General features: G+C 56.6%; 1 protein-coding gene across 9 annotated transcripts in view; it reads left to right on the top strand.

Moving 5' to 3' along the window:
* Positions 1-27,920, top strand: part of PFKFB3 (6-phosphofructo-2-kinase/fructose-2,6-biphosphatase 3) — a 141,375-nt gene that overhangs the window by 49,843 nt on the left and 63,612 nt on the right. For 5 of the 9 annotated variants that reach the window (XR_012031031.1, XR_012031030.1, XM_072825904.1 and 2 more), the window contains 13 exons: positions 5,806-5,931; positions 6,507-6,603; positions 7,305-7,371; positions 7,933-8,007; positions 8,360-8,416; positions 10,788-10,912; positions 11,771-11,978; positions 12,207-12,353; positions 12,531-12,635; positions 14,069-14,198; positions 14,940-15,002; positions 15,139-15,203; positions 16,991-17,164. Coding sequence is in view for 7 of the 9 variants with exons in the window: in XM_072825902.1 (XP_072682003.1) it covers positions 5,806-5,931; positions 6,507-6,603; positions 7,305-7,371; positions 7,933-8,007; positions 8,360-8,416; positions 10,788-10,912; positions 11,771-11,978; positions 12,207-12,353; positions 12,531-12,635; positions 14,069-14,198; positions 14,940-15,002; positions 15,139-15,203; positions 16,991-17,164 (1,439 nt within the window). In the remaining 2 variants the exon portion in view is untranslated. Of the gene's footprint in view, positions 1-1,283; positions 1,357-5,805; positions 5,932-6,506; positions 6,604-7,304; positions 7,372-7,932; positions 8,008-8,359; positions 8,417-10,787; positions 10,913-11,770; positions 11,979-12,206; positions 12,354-12,530; positions 12,636-14,068; positions 14,199-14,939; positions 15,003-15,138; positions 15,204-16,990; positions 17,165-18,571; positions 18,595-21,349; positions 21,403-22,845; positions 25,522-27,920 lie in introns of those variants that run through there. The other 4 variants (XM_072825898.1, XM_072825901.1, XM_072825900.1 and 1 more) reach the window with 4 other exon arrangements.

Here is a 27,920-nt window from a genome sequence, read left to right as displayed (position 1 = left end):
GATCCTCAGGGTGGCTTCCAGTCAGGGGTGGCTCCTGAGCGCCAGGCTGCCTGCTGGCCTCCTCTGTTGCCACGTTTCTCAGGAGATGGCCGCTGAGGCTATGGTGACATCTTGCCACCTCAGGCTTTGCCCAGGTCTGAATCACCAACCCTCCCCCCTCTCTCCCTGTCCCAGACAGGAGGCGGGGAGAGCTGGCTCTGGGGTGCTTCTAGGCCATCCTGTTGATGGGGACCTGGCAAGGTGCTCCTGACAGTGGGGGCCTCTCCTCCACGATTTTGTCTCCTCTGCTGGACCTCAGGTTCTTGGGGCCACAGAAGCCTTAAGAACTGGTTTCCTTGCAAGGCAGCCACGGGCAGGGGCTCTCTGCAGGTCTGTTTCTTGCTCCCAGCCCTTTCAGACACACTCTTAAGTAGCTTTCTGCACTGGGGCTGACCACAATATTCCCCTGTTGGGGTGGGGGAGTGGGCAGTACCCTGAGTCGTGTGGGAGATGTGGCCACAGCAAGACACAGAAACAGCCCCACCCTCTTGGCTTTTGAATAAAACCAGTATTTATGGAGCACTTTGTAAGCTATAATTGGCCATACAAATGTAGGTTGGTTCTCGCTCTATAGGTAAAACACGTGTTTTTGTAGGGGTGTGTGTGTACACATGTGCACCCATTTAGAAGGGCCCCAAGGTTCATGGTGGAGACGTGAGGTTTGGTGTGGAGCACACTGAGATTGGCTGGCATTCGCTCAGTCGTGTGAATCGGAGAGACACAAGCGTGCAGCTATGCTTCCTTCCTCCGGGCTTCAGAGACCCATCCATTAGACGTTATCAGTCTGCACGTCTCACACGCAGATGAGAGATTTGCCTAAAATCCCTGTGAGAACCATTAGAGCTTGGTGTGTGCATGGGGGAGGGGGGTGTGTGTGCTAAAGCTGATAGATTAAGTCTCCTGTCCCCGCCCACTCCTGGAATCCCTGTTCTGGGGTGTAGTCTCAGACACATTCTTCCTTATAAAAATATCTGCAGCCTGGGTATTTATTACATGACCTTATTTCAAGTAGTGGGGTCTTTCTCGGGTCACATAGTCACATTTGTCTCTCGACAGAATGGGGAGAAGAGGGTATTTTTCCTTGAAGGGTCTTTCCTGGTTCCCTTCCCAACCCCATCACCTTCTTCCCCTTCTTTAATGGTACTTGGAAACTTGGGTGGATTTTCTTCCTTCTAAAACCTGTTAACCGCCTTTCTAATTGGTGTCCTAATTGAAGGTCTGCAGCAGATTCCTCTGAGCTTTATTAATTAAAAGATGACATGGTGACCATTAGTGTTTGTATACAAGGAACAGTAAAACAACGACCGAGCGCTCCAGGTGGGTTAGTCTGACGATGATGTCTGTGTCTAAAGCACATCAGTTGGGTTGCCCTGTTGCCGCACCCACGCTGTAGTAAACGTTTCTTACAAAACCTGCAGTTTCCTTCGATTGCAAACTGTGGCAGGACTTACTGACAAGGAAGCCGTCGACAAGGAAGTAAATTAGTGGGAAAGGCCAGCTGTGCGCTTAGTTTACCAGCGCTGATAGTTAAGAACCTCTGTATGTGAGCCTCTACTTTTTTGGGCGAGGTAGTTATCCACGCAAAACCTGAGTTTCTAGTCTATCTAATAGGGTACGTACTGTTGATGGACTTTCATCTCGGTAGGGGCTTCAGCCCGTGGGTGGCATTCCAAGTTGAAGACAGAAGGGAAAGGAGGGTGTTCCGGAGAATTCCCAACCTTATCTAGCAGTGATTCTCTGCCCTGGCTGCACTTTAGAGTTCTTTGGGGGGAGATTTTGGGGAAAAAAAAATCGTTAGGGGTAGCCCAAGCCAAGTGGGAAGTGTTACAGTGGGGCTGTTTTCGGTTCAGCCACCGGTTGAGAACAGCCAGTTTAGTTTAGGAGAGCGCACCTGAAGACTTCCAGGTGAGAAAAATCTAGGCGAGCCCCAGTTCTGTCCCTCACCACGGGTGTAGGGGGACCCATCTTCACCTGCGGCTCTTCGTCACGTCTAGAATGATGGAAACCATAACGGCTCATACTGATGAGGATGCTGCAGGGAGCATGTTTTATGCCTATTGCATTGCAGTTGATCCTCCCAAGAGCCTTTATGAAGCGTCCCTCCATTTCCCGGGCAAGGAAACCAAGATGCTGAGAGCTCAAGTAACTTGGCCCAGGTCCGAGGAAGTGGTGGGGCTGTGCGTCCAACGCTGTTTATTCGACTGCACGCTCTGTTCTCTCAGCCACCGCACTTCGGCTCGCCTCCCGGGGTTGTCAGATGAGTCACTAAAATGCCCGGTTCCTCACTATGGCCTGCAGAGACCATGTCAGGGGAGGGGGGCCATTTGTTGGACATGCGTGGGTTGAAGTGTTGCATGCAAAGCATTGAGCGATTTGGTATCCAGCAGTGGGACTGGAGAGCGTTCTGGGCCTGCCTTCTGTCACCCCAGGGTCAGGTATGTGAGCCCTTCCCAAGGAGCCCTGCAGAGGTGGCCGCGTCCCAGAGGGTCTCTGTCTGCAGCATTTGGTTTGCTCTTGCAAACTGTCCTGTAGACCCCCGGCAGGGGAGTCCCCCATCGGGACGTTCTGGGCTTTGACCCCATCCGCGTGTGCAGCTTGTCCGTCTGTCTGAAACACCCCTTCCATTTGTTTCCCCGGAACTCAGCACGGGAAGCATGATTACCTGCTTGCAGAAAGGCATGCCAGTGACTTGGCATCTCTGGAAGCTGGCGTTTCCGAGTGCCTTTGGGTAGAAGGAAGCTTCTCGCAGGAAATAGGGGAGCGACAATAAAGTGTCTTCCGATGGTTTCGTTTCTTTTCTGAGCGTGGGTTGTGGGTGTCGGTGTGGTGGGTGAGGACAGCTGCTGGGTGCCTGCTGGTGTCCGTGGTTACACGTTATCAGAGAAGTGAGTCATTTAATCTGGGGAGTAGGGCTGGAGCTGGAACCCTAGAATGAACCTGTGTGCAGGGCGAGGGGCATTACCCTGGCCCGTCTCACTGACTGTTTTTAGGACCGGCCACTCAGGTCACCCCAGGGGCTGCTGCTCACTGGCCTGGGCAGCTGGCTTCCTGGTTACCGTTTGCAGACTTTCCTATGTCCACTGACACCCAGGGGCTGACACCCAGTGGGCAGGGGGCATCGCGGGCTGATGGACTGGTGTGGCTGGCCGTGGACGGCGAGGGCTGGGCTCAGGTGCTCTTCAGGGACACTGGCCCTGGCGCCCCAATTCACCCCCCCCCATGCCCACACCCGCCCCGCCCCAGCACTCCACGCACACACCTGTTCTGCGCCCTCACAGCGTTCACCACGCTCCGAAATGACTTTGTGCGTTTGTTTGCTCATACTTTGTCACTTCCCCACCCCAGACCAGATGCTGTGAGCACAGGGGCTGTGCTCCCAGGGCACCCAGCACGTGTGTTCCGTGGGCCAATGAATGAATGAATGGAATGACGGGAGTTGAGGGGGGGCGCCCAGAACTCGGCTCTTGCTCTAGTGACAGCCTTAACCCTGGATGTGGCTTTTAGCCCGAGCTCCGTCCCCCTCCCTGCTGCAAACCACAGTCAAGGTGTTAATAGTCTGTTAACCCAGCTTCTTTCAACAATTGCTTCTCTGGCTTTAACATCGTGAACATATACGCATCCCCCGAAACATGCTTTACACTGACATCTAAATATATCTGAGTATAAAAACTTGGGGGGGGGAGGGTCAAAAAGAAGTTAAAATATTAAATGTTTGTATCAGATGAAGGAAACATACACGAACTTTTTGGAGACTTTTGTGTTAAATTCCTACCTGCTCTCCCCCAGTCCCTTGCTCTTGGGGGAGAGGAGGAGAAAGCAGAGGCCCAGTGAGCCTGGTGTGACAGGGGGACAGAGGTGCTCCTCTTCCATGGGCTAAGAAGGATCTGCAGAGAAGAAGAAATCGAGGGGGGGTAGTGGGGGGCTGCAGCCTGGGCAGATGATTATAGCATGAAGGCTCTTCAGATCACCTGGGAGTTTACAAAAGGAGCCGGGAGCGATGAGGGAGAGTCAGACTCTGAGCTTAGTCAGAAGGTTTCCCTGCTTGGAGTCCCAGGAGTGCCAGGGTGGAGGGACGGCTGCGACCTCTGCTGAGGGTTCCACTGAATCTTGTGCAAGAAGCCAAAGGAATAGGGAAAATCGCTTCTGCTTTGCCAAATCAGAGAGAAATGATTTATTGGGGTTTGAGATTCAGCTTGAATTTTTGGCTTAAGATATTTACTCTGCTGTGTCCACATGGCTTTTTTTTTTTCCTTCCAAAGCATCTCCTGCCAGAGATTTGTGCATAGGATTCCTTGATTCCCTATTTGATAAATCGGTCAGCCTCTGTCTCCACTTACTTGGCATGAGTCCATCATAAGCATCGCATACATGGGGACAGCTGTGGGGGGAGTCAGTCGATTGGTGCCTGCATATTAGGATGCTCGTGGAGCAGTGGCATGGTGGGGACATCACGCAAGAGCAGAGGAAAGCCAGTGGCTTGAGGGAAGGGCTTGCAGAGTAAATGGTTCCAGGCATAAGTGAGAAGAGTCTTCTCATGAGTCACCTGCAGCTGCCACAATGCAGAGAGTGTGTCTTAGGGCCCCACTGGTTTTCCAGAAGGCCAGCACTTTTCTCTTCTCGCCCCTTGGGATTCAAGAAAGCCCACTGGCGCTTCTTTGCTCAACTTGGGTACCTAGGCCGGGCAGGGAAATGCCTCTTTGCTACGAACTCGTTTGTTCCCAGCCAAGGGGTTTTGTGGTTCCCAAATGTCTCCTGGCCTTCTGATGGCCTGTCCTCCTCCTGACTCTGCGTGGAGAAGGTCACTGATGGTCTCAAATGTGAAAGAAGAAACAGCCCCCTCTGTGTAGTTTGCTTCCTCCTTGCCCCCAGCCCACAGGTCCAGGGGGCAGATCCTAGAATAATACGGTGGGTGTTTGGACACGTGGTTGCATGGTCACAGGCTCAGCATGGGACCGTGTTGGGGCGTCCCCCTTGGAGGTGGTGTCCTCCTTCAAGCCGGTGCCTGTCAGTGGCCTGCTGGCTCTCCTTCCTTCCCCATCTGGCACTCACTCGCCTAGAAGCAGACAGAATCTGACGTTTAAATCTGACGTCTGCCTAGACCTGTGGCGTGGTGACAGTGGCTCTGTCTGCAACCACGTGGCCGGTGCCAGGAAGCAATGCCACGTAACCGACCAGGCGGCCAGCGAGCACCAGGCAGTGTGGCTGGGCTGGGAGTGGGCAGGCGGCTGGTTTCCTGTCCCCAATGGGCCCCTGACATGCTTGTCCCCAGGATGCTGGAGTCACCTTAGCATCTCAAGGGCAAGACACCAGCCAAGAAAACGTTGCCCATTGAGTGTCCAGAACAGGGTTCTTTGGGCTCCTTTCTTAAAACCAGTGAAAACCTCTCTCCCTGATGTTTTGTCTTATTGAAACACCTTTCCTACCACTAACGCACCCCCACTGGTATTGGGGAGTCCCTTCCTCATTCTCCCCAAGAGTGCTTTCTGCTCTGGGATTAGTAATGGGGTTCCTGGCTGGGTTTAGGGCCCTCAGGTATCGGGTCGGTATTTGGGGTTGGGACAGCCCCTGCCACTCATGACCTGAAAACAAGATGGGGATGCGTAACTGGGGTGGGGTATGTGTGGGGGTGTCTCAGCCCCGCTGGACCCTGGGCTTTGAGGTGGGAATGAAATAGGAATTGCTGCAGAATTCCTGAGAGTTCATCGTGGATTTAGTTCATCACGGCACCTGCTTCCTCGCTCACTCCCTTCTTTGTTCTCCCCCTAGCCTGTGGGCCGAAGCTGACCAACTCCCCCACCGTGATCGTCATGGTGGGCCTCCCAGCCCGGGGTAAGACGTACATCTCGAAGAAGCTGACTCGCTACCTCAACTGGATTGGCGTCCCCACGAAAGGTGAGGCCAGTGCCACGGCCAGTCTGGTCACCTGGAGCGCTGTGGTCTTGCTCACTGACCCCTGCAACTATTAAATGGCTGCTGGGACCTGCCTTGTGGGGCCCCGCTGGGGCTGGCCTGCCCCCTGTGGTTGTGGGGGGGGTCCCTCTGGCCGTGTCACTCACCACCCTATGGACATACCCTTCGTTTGTGCTGGATGCTTTCCCACCTGCTGCTCATTTCCTACTGCCCTGCACCTCCTTCAAGATGCCTTCTCTGGCCACATGGTCTGGGGGGATCCGTGTCCCTTAAGTCCCACCAGCACGTAGTTGTGTGCTGCGGCCTCTTTGCACGGTCTCATGCAGCTGGACTGCAGGCGGGGCGGTGGAAGACGGGCTCTGGAAGAGCAGGCCACCGTGAGCGGCACTGGGGCTGGGGAAGCGGGGCTGCCTCTGGCCTCCCAGCCCCGCGTGGGTAGGTCCACTCCCTGGTCTCTGCGTCTTAGCGGAACCTTACTCGGGTTGGCGTCGGTGCGTTGGCGTGGCTTCCTTTGGTAGAGAGGGGGTCAGTAAGGGTCCTTGCCTTTGCCCCCGCAGTGTTCAACGTCGGGGAGTACCGCCGGGAGGCCGTGAAGCAGTACAGCTCCTACAGCTTCTTCCGCCCCGACAATGAGGAAGCCATGAAAGTCCGCAAGTAAGGCCCAAGCTGCTGCGGGAGCCTGGACGTGGGTTTGCTCTGCTTCCTGAAGCCGGGTTCTCTGGGAGAAAGAGGAAGCTGCCTGCGGTGTGGCTCCCCAGATGGGCCTCCGAGTGTGCTAGGGTGTGTGTCGGCCTCGCTGGGGCTCGCTGCTTCATCTGCAACCCGTGGCCCAGTTCATCTGAGGGTTGATACAGATCAGCAGTGATGCCTCGTCGAGGACAAACAAAATGTGTGTGTGTGTATGTGTGTGTAAAATCATCTGTTTACATTTGCTGAGCATTTTTCTTTTAAGCCCGGGGTGGTCGTGAAACCCAGGTCCCGTGGCGCTCAACCCCTGACAGCATTCTAGATGCACCCGGGAGCTTGGGAAGCTCCTGATGCCAGCCCTCCCCTAGATAGTGCAGTGAGAATCCAGGGGCAGGACCTGGGCGGCCGATGTGTAAAAGCTCCCGGAGAGATTTCTGTGTGCAGCCAGGCATGAGCACCATCTCCCGAGGGTGACTGTGGCCACCCGTGCAAGCCTCCCCTAGAGCCTCTGGGTGTGTGGGGGCTGGGCCTGGCCGCCCTGGCCAGCCTGGCGGTTTAGGGGTGGAATTGCCGGTCAGTCTGTTTGTTAGGATGAATGGGGGGTTGCGTGGGCTTCCCCCTTGGGCTGTGCTGCTCTGATGCCTGCATTCTCTTTCTGTGTGTTCCAGGCAGTGTGCTCTAGCTGCCTTGAGAGATGTCAAAAGTTACCTGATGAAGGAAGGGGGCCAAATTGCAGTAAGTCTGGGAATTGCCAGCCCTATCTCCAGTGCCATAGTGGGGTAGTGCCCTGGAGGGAGCAAAATGTAGAACAGTGGCCAGAGCAGTGCCAAGGGACATTGCAGGGACACCTCTACTGGGACAAGTGCCTCTGGCCTGAGAGTTGAGGGAAGCAAGTGGCTAGTGCAGCACAGGGACCCAGGAAGGGGGTTAACTGGGTGCAGACCCGGGGCACAGCTGGTTGGTATGCTCTGATCACCCCTCATCTGTATGCCGTTGGACACCACCCTCCAAGGCAGGCTGGGCCTGGGGTAGCTGTGCCATGGTAGCCAGGGTCCCTTCCCTTGCACCCTCTCCTGTGCGTTGCTACTGTTCATTTGGTTTAAGTACCATCCCCCAGCTCCCTATCTGTCCCAGAGTGCTGGAGGCAGCAGGAGGCCCAGGGGGCAGGGCACCATCTCTCCTGGAACCTCGTTTGGCTTACACCTGGAGGTGACAGGCCTGACCTACTTGTGGTTTGGTAAATACTATAGATCTTAAACTTGGGCTCTCCTCACTGCCCGTCTTTCTTGCTATCAGGTTTTCGATGCCACCAATACTACCAGAGAGAGGAGACACATGATCCTTCATTTTGCCAAAGAAAATGATTTCAAGGTGAGCCAAACTTCTTGTCTTGCTCTGGAGCATGGAGGAGTGAGGAAAACATACCCCTCGGGAACTGGCTGATTGCCATGTCTGGGGCACCGCTGCTCCTTGCCTGCATCTTTACCTCCTGCTGCCCCTGCTTTGCTGCCTTACAGATTGAGTCTCCCTGGTGGGGACTCTCAGGGGTTACCATGACTAGGAGGTAGGATTGAGCAAGTGGTTGGTTTTATGTGTTTGGGTATTTTTAAAGAGGTCCTGTCTCCTCCAGTGTGGTGATGACATCACAGTGACACCCAAGTCAGCCCTTTGTGTTAACCACATTTGTTGTGTCCTAACGTTTTTGCCTTACTTTTACTTCCAGGTGTTTTTCATTGAGTCTGTGTGCGATGACCCTATGGTTGTGGCCTCGAACATCATGGTAAGACCACGCAGAACCCCACTCTAGGGTGGCAGTGAGAGAAAAGTGGGGAACCAGGTCAGGCCCAGAGCAATAACTGGGTGCTGAGAGCGAGCTGGCTGACCCACTTGTTGGTTTTGTCGGAGAAATGGGAATCCAGGGAGGAGGGAGGTGCAGAGCAGTATTTAATTTAGAAGCATGTTCTGTGACCTGGGCTGGCTTTTATCTGGGGTCCTTGCAGACCGTTGGCAGAAACCAATCTTTGTAGGACGTGAGAGATAAAGGAGGAGACTGGAAACAGTTTCTGTGGGTAGCTTGGCAGCCAGCTGGGGACGGGGCTGCTTGGGACAAAGGGCAGCTCACCTGCTCCAGATGGGAAAGGAGGCAGTGGGGTGGACTCTTAGGCTGTTAAGGTCTTAGTAAGAATGATCGTGTATCAATAAAACGCCATAGGACGCAGCCAACTCAACCAGAACCCCCATGTGTGGGAAGACTGGAGGTAGGAAAACGATCTTCCTGCTTTTGCATCTGTAATGTAACCTTCTCCTCTCCCGGTGCCAAGGGGGAGTTTGCCCAGATAAATTGAAGGTAACTGGCAGCTTAATTTGATTGATTCTTAAATTTTGCCACTTGAGAGCGATATATTGTAAGTGGAAACCATTACCATGAAGACCTTACCACAGGTCACCTTCCCAAGTAGATAATTTTCTGTGTAAATTACATGAGAGTAAGACATGTCTCTAATGACAAGCGGGTCTGAGGCTTGTACAGGGAGTGCTCCGGTTTGCTGTATACACACGTGCATCTTTATTTTTTTTTTAAAGATTTTATTTATTGACGAGAGACGCAGAGAGAGGGGCAGAGACACAGGCAGAGGGAGAAGCAAGCTCCATGCAGGGAGCCCGACATGGGACTCAGTCCCGGGTCTCCAGGATCACACCCTGGGCCGAAGGCAGGGGCTAAACTGCTGAGCCACCCAGGGATCCCCCACGCGTGCATCCTTAGGGGGTTGCTGAAGATCCATTGGCTTGGAAGGCAGCGGGAATATTCACGAGCGTTTCTAAGAAATGAGTTTGTATGTCAGGAAGGGCTATTCAACTAGTGGAAAATCAGGCCCGGTTAGTTTTCAGCACGTCCAAAGGAAGAGGCTCAAAGTACGGGGACGTAGCACAGACGTGGCGGTCATCGGAACAGAGGGTTTTGCTTGTGTCTCTTGGGTTTGGTCCTCATTCCCCTTGGTGGCGAAGCAGGGTGCAGCTGCACAGTTGGTGTTCCGCAGCGAGTGGGCCCCACGTGCTTGGCTGGGAGCTCCCCGCTTATCTCGTGCTCTGTTAACACATCTGGTCGTTTGCCCTGACCCCTCTGTGTTCAGAAATCCGGGGCTCTGCTTAAGCCCTGGAGCAGCTTTGGAGCTTAGGCCTTCCCGCTGCGCTCTTTGTGGTGGCCGTGCCAGGGAGCGAGGGATTTGGCCACTTAGATCGCTTTTCATCGCGGCCCGATAAATACACACGAGACCAGATTTGCCGTCTGACCCGTGCGAGCGTTCCGCGCCGCGGCGTTCAGCGCGCTCCCGTCTCCGCGCAGTGGTCACCTCCCCGGACGGCAGAAGGTCCGCGTCTTCCCAGGCGGAGGCCCTGTGTCGTGGACCCCTAACTCCCCGCGGACTCGGGGTTTTGGAGAGTGTCCGCCTGTCTCATGGCTTGTTGGAGAGAGCACACGCAGGAACAAATCCTGAGTGTCCCTAAAACCTGCCCTGTTTCTCAGACGTGTCACTCACTTACAGGAGACGGCGGATCTGGGGGTCCTTCCTCCTTGACCTCTTTTGTGTGGGAGCAAACCTGAGGAAGGCCTGAGGCGTGTGGTCCAGGGGGAGAAGCTCTGACCGGGGCCGGGTTGCAAGCATGCGCTGCCCGTCTAGGGCAGGTGGGAGGAAGAGTCCCGCCTGGCGCGCAGGGCAGAGCACCGCTGGCACCCCCGAGTGCACCTTTGCGAGCGGGCCACCTACTGTCCACGCGCGGAACGTCATGGGTGCCTATCCAGAGCTGGGATTGAGGGTGGCGGTCCAGTGGCGTCCTGGCCACTGGGTTGATCCCCAAACGTGGCCCATTCAGATGTGTTCGTTAGAATCCTGTGGGTTTTCTGTTTCCATCCCTCCAGGCAGGGATCCTCTGTGTCCCTTGGGTGCTTTCCCCATGTAATCATCAGACTATGACTCAATCCCCGGTGGTTTTTTTTTTTTTCCCCCTTTTTTTTCCTCTTAAATGCCGGGTAGGATCATCATTATTCTGAGCTGGTCTGTGCTTTCCCTGTTTGCAAGCCCCAAATCCCGCTTCGTCTAAGCAGAAAGCCTTGCACAGCGTGATTCATCAGCTGCCTTTTTGTGGTGTTGCAGGAAGTCAAAATCTCCAGCCCGGATTACAAAGATTGCAATTCAGCAGAAGCTATGGACGACTTCATGAAGAGAATCAGTTGCTATGAAGCCAGCTACCAGCCCCTCGACCCCGACAAATGTGACAGGTAATTCATTCCTAAGAGGGGACCATTGCCCAATCCCCTGCGTTAGTGTTTTCTTGCTGTCCACGTGAAAGCACTTGCTCCTGAATACTCTCAAAAACTACCTTTTAAAATGTCTTTTAAAGAAGTCCTTGATCGCATGTGTTCAGTGTAAATGTCTCAGGTGCTGAGTCGAGGTGTGGAAAGTGCGTGCTGAGCGCCGTCTTGCTCCTGTTGCTTCCTTTCTGTTTTGTTTTTTTTTTTGATTTTTTAAAGATTTTATTTATTGGGGATCCCCGGATGACTCAGTGGTTTAGCGCCTGCCTTCGGCCCAGGCCGTGATCCCGGGGTCCCGGGATCGAGTCCCACATTGGGCTCCCCGCAGGGAGCCTGCTTCTCCCTCTACCTGTCTCTGCCTCTTGTCTCTCTCTCTCTGTCTCTCATGAATAAATAAGTAAAATCTTAAAAAAAAAAAAAAAAAGATTTTATTTATTCATGAGAGAGCCAGAGGCAGAGACACAGGCAGAGGGAGAAGCAGGCTCCCTGCGGGGAGCCTGATGTGTGGGACTCGATCCCGAGACCCTGGGATCACGGCCTGGGCCAAAGGCAGATGCCACCCAGGTGTCCCTGTGTCCTTTCTGTCCTGTTCTGTCCCCATGCTTTGCTCTTCTCCCCGTCTGGGAGGCAGCGGCCTTTCCAGCATGCCCTGCACCCTTCTTCTCAGTCTCTGAGCAAACACACACAGTCTGTGCCCTCACGGGGCTCTCGGCCAGACGTCCGACGTGGTGGTTCTGGTGGGGCTGAGTGTGTGCGCTCAGCCTGGGAGCCCCCGGGGGGTGTGGGCCCAGGGGCTGCCGCTCAACTGGCCGCCCTCCCGTGCAGGGACCTCTCCTTGATCAAGGTGATTGATGTGGGCCGGCGGTTCCTGGTGAACAGAGTTCAGGACCACATTCAGAGCCGCATCGTGTACTACCTGATGAACATCCACGTGCAGCCCCGCACCATCTACCTGTGTCGGCACGGGGAGAGCGAGCACAACCTCCAGGGGAAGATCGGAGGGGACTCGGGTCTGTCCAGCAGAGGCAGGAAGGTAGGGGGGAGTGCAGGGAGTCCCTGCATGTGTGTGGGGTTGGGGGGGGTCTCCAGGGCTTTGAGGGAGCATGTCCCTGCAGGGGCTGCTCCTCACTCTTCTGAGGATGGCAGAGTAACGTCCCTGACGTGGCGTGGGACAGGCCTGCGCCGCTTCTCCGGGGGGCGCAGGGTGGGTGCAGGAGCCTGAGCCCAGTCTGCGTGTCCCTCTTGTCCCGTGCCCTCCCAGTTCGCGAACGCCCTGAGCAAATTCGTGGAGGAGCAGAACCTGAAGGACCTCAAGGTGTGGACCAGCCAGCTGAAAAGCACCATCCAGACGGCAGAGGCCCTTCGTCTCCCCTACGAGCAGTGGAAGGCGCTCAACGAGATTGATGCTGTGAGTGCAGCGCGGGGTGGTCGGGGGTGGTCGGGGGTGGGCCCCACCCCCGGCCTTGGCTGTGGGAGGCGGGAGACTGGAGCCAGAGGGCTCGGAGTCTTCTCCCCTCCCCATCTGCTCAAAGTGAGAGCCCCTGCCATGTGGGCCGGCTGGCGGTGACGCCCGTGTTCCTGCCAGGGCGTCTGCGAGGAGATGACCTACGAGGAGATCAGGGCCACCTACCCCGAGGAGTACGCGCTGCGGGAGCAGGACAAGTACTACTACCGCTACCCCACTGGGGAGGTACGTGCACAGGTGTGGCCGCGTGTGTCTAGGCCGGGCATGGACCTGGGGAGGCGGAGTGGGCAGGACGGGCTCTTGTATCCCGCCTCCCCCAGCGCCTTCGGACGCTTGTTCCGGGCACACTCACCCCCGACTCGAGGCTTCCTGGACTGAACCTTGTAAAGGGCCCCAGAGAAGCACAGTTGTATTTTCCCCGTGAGCAACAGCGGGAGGCGTGCTCCTCTGAGGAGTTCGTACTGAAGTCACGGGCGGTCATTCCCTCGGCTGCAGACCAGACGGCAGACGTGACATTGGTCCGCAGGCCGTGGGCACGAATCGAACTGAGGGCACGCGTAGCCCCATCTGGCCAAGTGAGCGCTGGAGTGTGGGTGGCACTCTGGGGGGTCTGTGCAGGCCACCAGGTGACATCTGCTGGCTCCTCGCCACCGTCTGCAGGCTGTCTCCGTCTCCGTCTCCGTCTTGCTCGCGCTCAGGGCGCTGACCTCCTCTGAGGCTCTGGCCCTCGTTCCTGGAGCCTGATTAGTAAGAGAAAGAGGGGGGACCCCAGAGGGAGTGGCGTGCGTGGGAGCCTCGGTGGTCTTAAGAGCCACGGGCCTGCCCCTTTCTTCCTCAATTTCTTTATTTTATTAAGAGGAAATGCACATAATATAAAACTTGCCATCTTGAAGTATATGGTTTGGCAGTGTTTAGTATACTCGGGATACCGTGTAACCATCGCCGCTAATTCTAGAACATTCTATCACTCCAAAAGAAACCCCAGCCTGTGACTGCCTAGCCCCGGCCCTGGTGACCACGGACTGTTTGTGTCTCTGTGGAGTGGCCGATTCTGGACGTTTCATGGGCATGGGGTCGTACAGCACGTGGTCTTCTGTGTCTGGCCTCTTTCACCGAGTTAACACGTTCAAGGTCCACGTTGTAAACCTGTGTCGGGTCGTCGTCCCCTCTCTCCCCCGTGCAGAGGATCAGGATGCGGTAGTGGGAGAGAGGATGCTCTGTGCAACTCTTGGAGGATTGCTTCTCCACATCCTCACCAGCATGGGGACAGTGCCTCTTGCCTAGGAAGCTGGTTGAGGGGGGTCCCCCAGTGCCTATGAGGGCTGCACCCCTGAAACTGCCACCGGCTGTTGATGAATGATCCCACATCCTCTTGTTTTTCTTTTTTTTAAAGATTTTATTCATGAGTGAGACAGAGAAATAGGCAGAGACACAGGCAGAGGGAGAAGGAGGCCCCTGTGGGGAGCCCGATGTGAGACTCGATCCCAGGACCCTGGGGTCATGACCTGAGCCCAAGGCAGGTGCTCGACCACTGAGCCACCCGGGCGCCCCTGTGCCCTGGTTTCTAACGATAGGAGGGGCGTGCTGGGCTAGCAGAGCCCCCACCCTGCCTGCCTGTGCCTCTGCCCAAACCCAGCGTCCCCGTCCCTGTCTTGCAGTCCTACCAGGACCTGGTCCAGCGCCTGGAGCCGGTGATCATGGAGCTGGAGCGCCAGGAGAATGTGCTGGTCATCTGCCATCAGGCTGTCCTGCGTTGCCTCTTGGCCTACTTCCTGGACAAGAGTGCAGGTGCTGCTGGCTACTGAAGCTTCCTCTTGGTGGTTGGGTAGGGGATTAGGAGCCAGTTGGGCTCCCCAAAACGGAGGAGGGAACTGGTCTTTGAGTTTGGGGTTGCTGCAAACCAGGCCTTGCCCACCAGAGCACGCAGGCTGGCGGCTTGCAGAGAGGCCTTCCCGGCCCAGGGCTTCCTGGCCACCCTCGGGATGGTCTGCAGAGCACCCTGTGATGCTCAGTCTGATGCACAGTGGACCTGCTGGCTTTGTGAAACGGCCCCAAGAGTCCTCAGCTGTTCACATCTCAGGGGCTCAGGGGCCCTGGGTCGGGGGGCCTGGGGGGGGCCGCTCTTCCCTTCAGCCCACCTGTAAAGAACAAAGCACCCAGAAAACTCTCACGAGACTTGAAATTTAAACCTGTGTCTACCCAGGGCTCATACCTAAACTGTTTGGGGAATTGAGAAATGACCCCCCCACCTTTTTTTTTTCTTTTTTTGTAAATTATAATGTGTGAGGGTGTTTTTGGGGTTGGTTTTAATTCTGTTCGTTTGGCTGGATGTTGCTTCTAGGGCCACCTGCCTTGAGCAGGAGAGGCCTGTGTGTGGGGTGGGGGGAGGCAGAGATGCTCCTGCTCGGCCCGGACCCCAAGGGTGCCGCCACCACCACCACCACCACGGAAGGAGCTGTCCCTGGGGACCTGCAGGTGTCCATCCTCGAGGCTCCTGTCTCACCGTGAGGCCCTTTCTTTTCTTTTCAGAGGAGATGCCTTATCTGAAATGCCCCCTTCACACGGTCCTCAAGCTGACCCCTGTCGCTTACGGTGAGTACCTCGGCTCAGCTCCTGTCACACCCTGCACCCTTCCCACCCCCCGGGACGGTGGCTCCTGGCGTCTCTGGGGCTAGAAGTGGCCTGTCCCCTGGAGCCGAAGCCAACCTCTGTCCCCACCCTCCCCCAGGCTGCCGCGTAGAGTCCATCTACCTGAATGTGGAGTCCGTGAGCACGCACCGGGAGAGGTCAGAGGTGAGTGCGAGCCCGGTGCCCCCGGCCCTCCAGCATCCCCACCTTGTCCTCCATCCATCCTGTCCTCCGTTCCCAGAGGGACTCTGTGGAGTGACAGGGCCGGTGGCTGCGAGCCCTCGGGAGGTCCCCACATTGTGTTGCCTGTAACCGTGCGCCTGTGTCTTCCAGCGGGTTCTCGCTGGAGAAGCGTGTGTGGAGTTGGCCGGTCTCGACCCTCCCCTGCCCGCCTGCCTTTCCATCCATGCATTCCTGCCGTGTCTTTCTATGTGGCTTCCTTGCATCTTCTTTTTCTTATTTTCCCTATTTTCCTCCCCCATTTCGACTCAAGTGGGTATCAGAGCAGAAGATGCATTCCGCTCCTGCAAGCTTGACCGTAGCACAGCTGCTGTCTGTTCCTCTGGGGCAGCTAAGTCTCCTTTCTTCGGGTTCCAGAGTTACTGGTGCAAACAGGATGGGTGGAGGCGCAGAATTAGCAGGAAGACGAAAACCATGGAAAGGAGCCGGGGCTGGCCAGATGCTGTGGTTCGGGAAGTAGGGACTCGAGGGAGGCTGGATGTGGAAGGCTCCATCAGGAGACCCTAGGCCTGGTCATATCCGATTTCCCCTGGGGAGGCCTTGCACTTGGGGGGCAGCCTGGCCGGAGCCCCCAGGGGCCGAGCAGCGCGCTGCCCAGGAGTGGTTGGGAGGGAACGGCGGGCTTGCTGTATACCAGCCGTCAGACCGCAGTGCATCCGTCGCCCGCTGACCCTTGCTCTCACACCATGGCGACCGTCCCGTCTGAGCAGGACACCTGCCTCCCCATTCCCAAGCGTGGCCACAAGATTCTGGCTTGAAGATCCCAGCTTCCACCAGCGGTTGGCTGGCTGGTTGGCCATAGGGAAAGGAGGACGGCCAGCCTCGGCCCTGTGTCGGCCCCGCTCCCGGCCGTGGGTGGGGGTGAGGGCCAGACACTCTGCCTGACTCCTGCCGTGGGCCGGGGCCTCCGCTGGGCTCCGATGGCCCGTGGACACTGTGCGGAGCTGGGGCAGCGCCTCGAGGGAGACAGTCAGACCTCCACGCAGGCCGCGGGGCTGCAGGCTGTAGGGGCACAGGCCTGGGGATGGGCCCGGGTTCCCCAGGTTCCAGTTGCATTGTTACTTGCTGGGAAGGCTCTCGTTCGGCCCTGGCTTGCCGTTCTGCAAACCTCAGGTTTTCTGCCTCTTTGGTCTCCTTGGCAGGGGGTTGAAGCTCACGTTTCTGGCCCTAAGCCGGGGTGTCAGGTGTCGTGATGGGGAGCAGGAGCCACTGTACACCTGCTGGCTCGCGACGGGCGAGGAGAGCCCAGCACCGCCCCCTCCCCCTCCCGCTGTCCCCTCCGCTCAGGTCCCCTTTCCCCGTTCTCGGCGCTCTTGGAGGCTGGCAGCCGGGTCCCCTCCTCTGACCTCGACCTCGTTAGCTGCCGTCATGGGACGGCTGTCTGCACAGCTGGTCCTGCTGCTCTGCCCTCCCCTGCTTTGCGAGCGTCGCGTTTGTCCAAGTGGGAGTCTTGGAATGTTCCCGAAAAGGGGTTCAGCACGTCGTCCCTCGTTTGTGCCGACCAGGGAATCAGCACCAAATGGCAGCCCCGAGGTCCCGGGGCCAGTCACCGCGCTCAGTCTTGAGTCTGTAAAATCCAGAAGCAGAGAAACATGTTTTGTTTGGTGTTGGTTTTTTTTTTTTTTTTTTTTTTGGTGTTTTTGTTTTTGGCTTATTTACCGCCCCACTCCTCGTAACTGTCGCCTTCTCTCTTTTGTCTTTGTCTCGCTTAGGATGCAAAGAAGGCACCTAACCCGCTCATGAGACGCAATAGTGTCACCCCACTAGCCAGCCCCGAGCCCACCAAAAAGCCTCGCATCAACAGCTTTGAGGAGCATGTGGCTTCCACCTCCGCTGCCCTGCCCAACTGCCTGCCCCCGGAGGTGCCCACGCAGCTGCCCGGACAAGTGCGTTGACCCCTTTCCTCTCTCACAGTCACTGTGGGTCCGGAGGAGAGCGCCCGGGGGGCCACGGGGGCCGCAAACCCAGGCCTGCGTGTGTGGGCGGTGGCGGGGGGCAGATCGGGGGAGCGTGGGGGTGTCCCCCCGAGGTCGTGCACCCTGGGGTCCTTCCTCGCCGGCCGCTTTCTGAGGAGCTGGTCTCCATGGGGCAGAACTGGGCAGAGCAGAAGAAATTCCCGAGCATCTGCACCCCACTCTCATTCCCGAATGCTCTGTTGTCACACGAGATCGAAGACCAAGCCCTAGTCGACAAGCCTCCCTTCATTCAGCTCTGGGTCACCGGCCACGCGTGGCCTGAGGACGCCTCTTCTGTCCCAGGCCGATGGCCGAGTATCTGCCTCACGTGCCCCCGTGCACATTCCCTGTCGTAGGGAAAAGCGTGTCTTCCTCCAGAGCCGGGGTAGAGCCGCCTTCTCACGTGACACGGGTGCCACCTCACGCCACGTAGTAAAGACCTCAAAAGGCAAAAAACCCAGCTAGCTTTCCCTTGTGCCGTTTGCTGTGAAGATGAAAAGCTGCAAGATATTGGCTGTTGGGCGCTAGGATTTATTTTCAGAAGAGCAGCAATTGTCTTTCTCAGTGGCCACTAGGAATCTTTGCCACTACGTGAGACCTAGGAGTTTCCCGGGCACAAATTTGGGGGCCACCTCCAGATCTCCCCTCACCTCCACCCACCGTGTCCGGGCCCTTCGCAGATAATAAGCCAGAGGCTGAATCTCAAATTGGATGTAGGAGCTCAGTGCCGGGGCCCACAAACCCGCGTTTGGAGGCATGTTTAAATCTGGTGGTGTCTGGACTTGGGTCGTGGGGGACAGTGCCGGGCAGCCTCAGACAGGCCACCGAACCTCTTCAGGCCTCAGTTTTCCCATCTGTGGGTTGGGGGCAGGGAGAGATGGTACCTCCTGCAAAAGGCGGGTCATGCGGGGCGGTTTGTGCTGAGCCTCTGACACATCGGTGTCCGCCACTGGCGCCAGCTGTGGGATCTTATCGTGTCTTTGCGTGAAAACCGAGGACTGAAGTGGTTTGTGGGTGACATTTGGCGTTTGCTGTGCGGGCACAGTTGGAAGTTGAGAGGCTGCTGTCACAGACACTCCGAGGCCGGACTGGCCTGGGCTGGGGCTGCGTCTGCAAGGTCACGGAGGACGCGCGGCTGGGGCTCCCCCGACTCTGACAGGACAGCCCTTGGGGGTGGTCCACCCGAATCCTCAGGAAGTCTGGAAGCCATTGGGTGGTGCTGGGCGGGGAGGGTCCACGGGGCCTCATCCCAGCAGAGGATGTCCTGGTTTCAAGTGATGCGGGGCCTGTACCCTGTCCCTCTACTCACTTCTCTCTCTCCACTTTTTCTCTCTGCAGCCTTTGCTAGGGAAAGCCTGTTTGTAAGTATTTTTCTCTGAATAATTTTGCTACTCGCACCTGTTTCTCCTTGCTTGCCAGTGTGGCCTCCTGCCTGATAAAATGTGGAGGATGAGGACAGTTCCTGTCAAATCTGACAGAGGGAGATGGCCATGCGGGAGGGGGAAGGGGACTCACGAATATTTAGAAAAGGAGCCAAGAAGCTATGTGGCCCAGCTGCCCTCAATGCGTCCTGCTGCCGCCACTGGCCACGGCTGGCTCCTTCCTTGCCCGCACCTTGGGGTCCTGGTGACTGTTTGGCTTGCTGTAGGGCATGGCTAGACCTGAGTCTACTTTTTCCCTCGGAGTCAGAATTTGGTGCCAGTCGACGATGCCTTATGCCCGATGCATCGGATGCATCGTCTTTGAGGGTCTGTGCCTCCGCGGGGAGAGGCCTTTCATGTTGAAAGGAAAAGTAACTCAGGGCCTAGTTTGCAAGACAGGAAGACAGACTCTGGGGGGTGGGGGTGGGGGCTGCAGCCCTGCAGCCTCTCCCTTCTGTCCCAGCAGAGACCCGCTTCCCTCGGGGCTCCGGGACCCCGGCACTCTGGGGAGGTCTCTTTGGGGACCGTGGCTGTGGATCTGGTTGTCCTGTACCAGCACCTGCTTAGCCGTGATGGTCACGTTCAGGATTGGGTGCAGCATTTGAATCAGACCCGTTGGTTTCCTATGTCCTTTGCTGGCGTTCTGCAAGGCGTCTCTGGCTAACCGTCAGCTGGAGCAGCTGCTAGATAATTCGGTGTCTCCAGGGCTCCTGTGGCCCCCACCAAGGAAGGAGCCCTGAGGCCTTCCATCCTGGAGTTCCATTAACAGCCACCATGATACCCACCTGCCCCGGCCCCTCAGGGCATTATCTGCCCATCCTCCCTTTTGCCAGTCGGGTGACTCGGTGAGCTCAGCCTGGGGGCTTAAAAGTGTGGCTTGTTCTTGGAAAACGGTTGTTTCATCGTGCTTGGATCAGGGGCCCCCACCTGCAGCGGAATCTATTTTGCGATGCGGCTTGTTTGCATATAGCCCGTGTCTTTGGGCCTTAAAATACCCTAGGAGGTCCGTGGGGGGCAGTTCTGGCCCTTTTTACCAGATGACCCAGAGTCAGGCACTTGCCTGTGGCCGTCCAGCTAGTCAGTAGCACACCCGGGTCTCCTTCTCCTGAAGGCCGACCACTTTCCCTCTGCTGGCATAGTCTGGGCACAGTCCGGGTGCTCTCACCTACCCCTGGCCCCGGGCACCTGACGTCTGCGGCCCGTGGGGCACTGGCCAGAGCTGTTGGGTGCTCCTTTCAGCTCTTGCAGCTTCTCCCTTGCAGCTGTCCTCTGCGCCTAGGCTGTGTTTACTTACCGGGGGCCTGTCCGTTAAATTCAGTCTTTAAAGACAGACTGTCCTATGTCTGGTTCCTCCTGGAACCCAGGCGTTGCACACCGAGTGCTTCTAGAGCAGGAGATCCCCTGCCGTGAAAATCAGCCTTTGGATTTGGAGCCTTCTACTTTTGCATCTGTGCATATCCTCTTCTTTTTGAGTCTCATGGCCTGGTGTTGCCAGGAAAGAGAGCTTCCTGCTGGGAGGAGGGTCCCCCTTGGGCATCTCGCCCACCTTCTTTTTTTTTTAAGATTTTATTTATTGGGCAGCCCTGGTGGCGCAGCGGTTTAGTGCCGCCTGCAGCCAGGTGTGATCCTGAAGACCTGGGATCGAGTCCCACATCAGGCTTCCTGTATGGAGCCTGCTTCTCCCTCTGCCTGTGTCTCTGCCCCTCTCTCCCTCTGTCTCTATGAATAAATAAAATCTTAAAAAAAAAAAAAAGATTTTATTTATTGATTCATGAGAGACACACAGAAAGAGGCAGAGACACAGGTGGAGGGAGAAGCAGGCTCCCTGCAGGGGTCCTGATGTGGGACTCAATCCTGCCAGGATCAGGCCCTGAGCTGAAGGTAGATGCCCAACCGCTGAGCCATCCAGGTGTCCCACCCCCGACCTTCTAAGGTTGAACTTGCCCCTTCTCCATGGCTCCTAATGCCTTTGGCTAGAATCCCTCCAGGTCAGCAAAAAATGTACCCTCTGGACCCATCACACCCTGCATTCCACTCCGGGGTCCCAGCATCCAGCCCAGCCTGGAAGGGTGAGCCCGTGTCTGAGACCGCAGGCCCCCGGTTTTACGCCTCCATTCAAACCGAGCCGGGTTTGGATCTTGGTTTTCCTATCTGACCCTCTGTCTTTGGAATTCTGGGCGAGGTCCTGCCATTCCAGGCTCTTCTGTTTTCTCATCTGCAAGACGGAGACGGTAACGTTACGAGGCGTTTTGGTGGTGACGCTGCAGGTGCAGCGCTTAGGATACCCGGCACAGAGAGCGCGGGGCGGGCAGGAGCCGTTAGTGTAGGAGAGTCCGCGCCCCCTGCTTTGCTGCGGTGCCTGGGGTGCTGGGGTTTGGCTCCCGCTGCACTTTGATCCCTCCTCCCCATTCCTCTGCACGGGCCGGTGGGGTGTCTTCTCAGGAGCAGCAAGAGCGCCAGGACTGGGGACCGGGGGGACCCCTGGGGCTCTCCGGGGTGTGGCCTGAGCACACCCGGGCTGGGCGCAGCGCCCTGCAGTCCTCCCCCGGGGTGGCGCCCGTGCTCTGGGGCCGGCTGGCCATCGGGCGGCCTCGATTTTGAAGTTTCAAACGCACACGAGAAAGAAGCTCCTACTAAAGCTGTTTTCTGTTCTTTTCTGACATGCTCTTCCCTTCCCCCCCACTATGCTTGAAAGACGAACTGTTTGTCACATTTTCTCAAAGTTTTCTCCCTACTAACCTTGGAAAGGTAAATGGCTCGGTGCATGCCCCTCCCCGTCCCCCCCACATCTCCCCGAGTCATGGCATCTCAGCCTGCCAGGGCATCTCGGTCTGTGTGAAGACTGGCCATTGTCAAGTCTGTGACTCATACACCCCGTGCCGGAGAACACGTGTCTTCCAAGAGCCGCACCATTGTCTGGAGGTCCTCTCTCTCGTTTCCTCGTTTCCCCGTTTCCCTCCACATGGCCTGAGCCAGGGCACCATGAGTGAGTGATGTGACGTGGCCTGTGCCTGCAGTCCCCAGTGTCATTGTTGCATCTGTCATCATCTGCGGGCGCTCCAAGCCCTGGGCGTGAGAGGTGTGCGGGCGGGCTCGGGCCGGCAGGTGCGGCGGGAGCCCCCACGAGTGGCGGGGTGCAGGCTGCCAGGTGCCCCCCGGGGAGGCCCCCCGGCCACAGACGCCGCGTGGTGTCCTTGTGGCGGGGGGCGGCCCGGGCTGGGTGGGGCTGAGTACGGGCTTGCGTAGCCCGGTGCTTCCCACGAGGCTCTTCTCTGCAGATGTCCCCGGTCCCGCACGGCAGGGGAGCCGGCTGGCGCCATCCCTGGACCCCTGCGTGTCTGTGTCCCCGGCTTCCGCCCTCCCCTTAACCCTGCCCCCTTTGCACCGACTTGCTGGAGACACTCGGGATGGGAAAGAGCACCTTCCCAGATTGGGTTTCCTTTCTTTGTGGGGTGGATTGAGGTTGGACAGAGAGCCCGCCGCTGGGCAGTGGCAGCTGCCATCTGTCCCCAGCTGATGGGAACACTTTTTTTTTTTTTAAGGGGGTTTTGAGACTGGTCAGCTTCACAGGGGGTGGGACTTCCAGCTACGGTTGCTTTTGTTAGAACAGGAAGAGCTTTAGTAATACTTGCCTGTCCCTGCCTGGCTTCCTCGCCGGGGTTGTCCCCGTCCCCACCCGCCAGCCAGTGGCACCCGTGTCCAAGCTGCCCAGCCCATGTTCTGGAACTGAGATTCCAGGGGCCGGAGTGTGTGGTCTACTTGAGCCACGTTGGGAGGAGAGTCCTTACACTTCTATGGAGGAAGGCGCCATCCCCCACCCCTCCCCATATCTCCGCAGGCGGCAGGAGCCCTCCAGGTACAGGCGGGGGCAGTCCCAGGGCTCCCAACAGTCCCCAGAGCCCCGACCCACGAGAGCTGCCTGCTGCCCCCTGCCTCCTAGAGGCAGATGCCAGGCCTCTGCCCCGAGGGCCCTCTCCCGGTGACCCGGGCCTAGCTTCCACCACGCTCCTGCAGCCCACCTGCCCTTCTTTCCACCTGTTAGGCCCTGGCGCTCTTCTGGGGCCATGTCCTTTGTCTGAGGGAGGGGGGGTGGTCTCGACTGCATGGCTTCATTTAGTCTTTGGGTTTAGGAGCCTAGTGGATGGTAAGTAATAATTCCCCTTCCTCGCCCCTCTCTTCTCCTGGAAACAGAACCTGAAAGGCACCCAGAGCGGCATCGACGCCAGGACCCACTGAGGCAGCCCCGTCGGTTCCATGCCAGTTCCATTCCTACCGCTTAGTTAGTGCTTTTCCATCTACCTGAGGCCAGCGATCCCAAGGACTGCTTCCAGCCCCGGGTGGGTGGTGTGGAAGCGGGGCCCGCCGGCCGCAGAGAACCGTGCCCCCCACCCGCCAGCAGCGGGGCGGCCCAGACCCCAGGAGGCCTCTCCTTGTGTGCGCACACGTGTGGAATCCGTGCTGCGGCCACCCCCGCCCCGCGCTCTCCTTGGACTTGCGGACCCTCCACGGGGCTTGGGAAGGACAATGAGCCGTGGAAGACGTGGGACGAGCCCCTCCCCAGGAGCGGATGTTGGCCTCCATGCTGTTTCATTTTGTTGTAGTTTCTATGATCCTGACCTGGTATGTCCCCAGCTTGGGGAGGTGACGCTGGCCCCACAATCCTAAATTTCAAGGCAGCCTAGATCCCAGTTGCTGAAGATGAAGGGATGGTGAACACTTTCACAGGGCTCTTCTGTGCCTCGGGGCCTGGGACGCCGCCCTGCGAAGGAAGGGTGCGAACGGGTGCGGGGCGGGGGCCGCAGGTGGAGAGGGGGGCGGTGAGCCAGATGCGCCTGTGCCATCAGCAGCCCCCCGCCGCGGGTCCCCACGCCCCACCTCTGTTCTGCCCCTGGAGATGCTGACGGACAGTCTGGCCTTGTAGACAAGAGGAAATAATCTTGCCGGCATAGCCCTGGGGCTGCCGTCCTGCGAGAACCGAGGCACCCGAACCGAGGCACCCGTGAGGTGGCTCCCCGGGGGCCGCTTGCTTTTGCACTTTCTAAGTGGCGGAGCGCGAGGCCGGAGGGATGCACCTTCTCTGGAGGACCTTGGGTGATGTCTGGGTTTCGTGCCCTTGGAGGCCAGAGCTCCATGGGGAGTGGGGCATGCCGCCCGCGCAATGGGGAGCTCTGGGGGACCCCAGTCCACCAGGCCGGGAGCACGCTGTTCGGATCATTGCAAGGCTGACCCGGCACATGGAGTAGAGGTGATCAGGGGTCCGGCCTCCTTCCTTCCGGGATGTTTGTCGCCTCCCTGTGTTTCCGGGGAGGGGACAGTGGCCCAGCCCAGGCCTCAGCTGTGGCCACTTCCAGGAGGCTGGCTGTGGTCTCCTGGCAGGACTGAGCTCAATCCTGCGTATTTTTGTGGAGCATCTGCTGTACACCTGGCACGCTGCCGGGTTGCTCGGAATTCCGAAGAAGAGAATGTCCTCGCCTTCGTGGCTCCTGTGGCATCTTTGGGGGGTGGTTCAAAGCAGGGCTTGTGGGACATACGGTTCTGAAGACCTGTAGTGTCTGCCTACTGGTTTCTCCTTGCTGCCTCCGTGGACTGGGGACCAGGAGGTGTCTTGAGGCCCAGAAGAAAGGATTTGGAGACTCTGGTAGAATTTGTCCAAACGACCCTTTGAAGGATCTCTAAAAGCTGGTGCCAAAGGTCACTTCCCTCGCTCGCCCTCTGCTTTCGAGCCTGACAGCCTTGCCCCTCCTAGGTCTCGAGGCAGGTGCTGGGAGCGGGGTCACCGGGGCTTGGGCATCCAGAGCGGGAACCGGACGATGCGCGTTTCCCTGCTTGGGGTTCGGTGGGAACCTGGGGCGTGCTTCAGGTACCATAGAGTCCCGTCCATGGGGTTCACACCGAGCCATTCAGATCCTCCCCCCATTCTTCCCCAGTGGGGCACTTTGCCCGAGAGGATGTCCGTGTATCCCAGTTCCTGTGCAACCGAAGATGGGTTGATTTCCCTTTCCTGCCATCCCGAGTCCCGTCAGATGGCAAGTGTGTGTGCGCACCAGCACGTGCTTGTAGGTTGGTCGTAGTTTTTGACAGAAGGGCCTGCGGCTCTGCTCTTGAGAATGGCCTTCTCCTTTTCACGCTGGCTGCCAGAGCCGATTCGGAGTCTTGACCCTTCCCAGCCATCAGGTGCACCCCCCCTGCCTGACTGCTGAGGTCGGTCCCTACGGAAGCTAACATCCTGAACAGCCGGCTGTAAAGGCCCAGGTGGGGCGAGAGAACAAACACGGACGAGGAGAGAGACCTCTGAGAGAACAGAATGCTGTCCGGATGAAAGCCATGATCTGACTTGAGGCGCCGGACAGAGGGAGTGTTTGAGCTGCAGTCACGGGGCGCCTGCTGCTCTGGACTCTTGCCTCTCACCCCCCCCTCCCCACTCCACCCCCTGAAAAATATTCGGGACCAATTTTGTTAACTTGGCATAAGTTTGTTTTTGGGTGGGTTTACCCCTGCCCGTAATTCTGTCCTGAGACCATGGGCGAAGCTCATCACTTGTGGGGAGAAGAGACACAACCACACCAATGATGTTTTCGTTTGTAATACTTGAAATTTATTTTTTTATTATTTTGATAGCAGATGTGCTATTTATTTATTTAATATGTATAAGGGAGCCTGAAAATAGAAAGCTGTATAGATTGGGTTTAGTTGTTCGTTGGTTGGTTTGGGGGCCTTTTACGTGTGACTTAAGACTTCTCTGTGTTCTGTATGTTGTCTGAATTAATGACCTGGGATGAGGCTGTGCCAGCTTTCAAACAGGGGATGCTTTTCAGAAATTTGTATATTTTGCAATTGCCGAAACAATAAAATACCTGGTTGAAATAAGCGGATGAAGTATACCTCTGATCCTTCTCTGGGGGTGTGGGGGGTGTGGTGGTGGTGACACTTGTGGTCAGTGCACCAAGTTTCTACCACTGGGCTCTTGACTGACCTACCATCCATCATCGTCCTTTAACCAGGACATGCAGGTCCTGATAGGTCCTGGTGGACTAGAACCCCCAGTTTACAGTAGGGTGCCCTTTGGGTTCTATGGGTTTTGACAGATGCATACCGATGGGGTGTCCCATCACCACATACAGAGGCCCCACGTTTTGTGTTCCCTTCATCCCATACCCTTGCTCTTCAGCCCGTTCAACAGAAGCATGCTCATGCAAGCATTGCAGCTCATGATGGCCCTGGGCAGAATTAGAGGAAGGCATTTGGTTTTAGGTTCTGGGTTCCTTTCACTTTCCCTGCCTTCCCCCTACCCCCTTGTGGCCCTTTCAGTTTCTACTGGGGAAAAAACTCAGTCGAACTTCTAGGGTCACTCTGCTACTATTCCTGAGCAAGTTATTTTGCTTTAGCACTTTTGTCTCTACGGATGAGGACTCTCTCATACAGGCAGGGTCGAGGGCTGGATGAGAACACGTGAGTGGCCGGAAGGCAGCCCTGAGTATCTCCTTCACACAGGGTATTGATGACCGACAGTGCTCTCATTGGGTCTGACTTTTCTCCCATGGGCGCCCCCTGTTCTGCTCCAGAAATAGACCTTGCTCCCAAATATTCTTTCCGCCTCCCTTTCGCTTTCTCAACCCTAGCTGTGAAGAGAACAGGAGTCAGCAGTTGGGCACCTCTATTCCAAGGTTATCTGTAACCAGCGTGGCGGGGCCAAGCGCTTTGATAAAGGGCCTTGGCTGGCAACAGGGAGTGCAGGCAGCCGCTGCAGGCCGGGCCTGACCCACGCTTCAGGCCAGCCTCTCAAGTTCTGAGCCCATGTTTGAGTGCTCGTTATGCGTTGGGTGCAGGGCTTCGCTATGTGGCCTTCACAGATGTGGGTCTTTGCCCCTAGATTGGGGCTGATGTCTTAGGTTATCTACCAAAGAAATTAGAAGGTGGTCCTAAAAGAGGTTGTATGCATACTTTTTTTTTTTAAGACCCCATTTATTCATGAGAGACACAGGCAGAAGGAGAATTAATCAGGCTCCGTGGGGAGCCCGATGTGGGATTCAATCCCAGGACCCCGGGATCACAATCTGAGCCAAAGGCAGATGCTGAACCACCCAGGTGCCCCTGTTTGCATACTTTAAAGTCCTGGGCCTACCAGGTGATGGGAATCTGCAAGTTTCCTGACCTTTTGGGCAATCTCCTGAATACATCTGTGTGTCACCTTGGGCCAGAGCTATAATGACTGAATAAATATTGAGGAAAGGGTGACCAGGTGGGTGAGTGGGGGAAGAGAGGCAGAAAGCTGCGGGAAGGCGAATGCTAGAAGGAAATTGATTCATTACTGAGGTCCTACAAGCCACGCTGTGCCTCTTTATACCTTGAAAACCAGAGTAGGAATTCCCCTGGAGCAGATAAAGCTATGCCAAGGACTAACCACTACATTGCGGAGGACTTAGTTAACCATCTTCAGGGACTGTTACTGTCACATCTATTTTATGGATGAAGAATCTGAGACTTAATGAAGGTGACTTAGCCCTTGCGTTGGCAGGTAACTTTTAGTGATTCAAATCCAGGTATCTGGGACTCTAGAGTTGGTGGCTTTAACCATTAAAAAATGTTCCCTTCATGTCTCCTTGGTCTTTCCACAGTAAAGTGAGTTAGCAGTGGAAGCAGGGCGGCTTTAAGCTGCTTGCCTGTCGGGCTGGGAGGCATGGGCGTTCCCTCCCATCATGCTCCCTGTGGTGCTCAGCTGGTGGTCAGATGGTCAGGATCTTTAGAGAAGTCATCAGCAGAAGATGGGAGCCATGGCTCAGATTTCAGAAATCCCCAGGTAATATCCAAAATCTATCTTGGCAGGAGTTCCTCCCAAGAATTTTATTGGCACTTCCAAGAAGTAGCAGATAGCACTGTGCCATAAAGGGTGGGAGGCCCGGGAGGGGTGGGGAGTGGGCAAGTGGGTGCTCAGGGAGGTTTACCTCTGAGTAAACAGAGCTGGTGGCATCACTCTTCTGGGGACCTGGGCAGGACCTGCATTCCTGATGCTAGATGCTCCCCCCCTGTAGTCCAGACCTGCTGGTGGGAGCAACCAGCTAGTCTGACTCTCGTCACACTTTGCCCTCAGCTCCTTTAACATTTTTCTCACCAGCATTGTTGGGAATATTTTAATTTGGGATTATTTAATAAACCTAACTGAGAAAAATAGTCCAGTATTTGACAAGCAGCAGCTAATTAGACCATAGTGTTGCACCATCCATTTGAGCGAGGTGTTAAAAAGTATCAAACTATTAAAAAGGAGAAGA

The sequence above is a fragment of the Canis lupus genome, chromosome 5 (assembly GCF_048164855.1).
Source record: "Canis lupus baileyi chromosome 5, mCanLup2.hap1, whole genome shotgun sequence".
Classification (NCBI taxonomy): Eukaryota; Metazoa; Chordata; class Mammalia; order Carnivora; family Canidae; genus Canis; species Canis lupus.
This window is presented reverse-complemented; position numbering and strand designations above follow the sequence as displayed.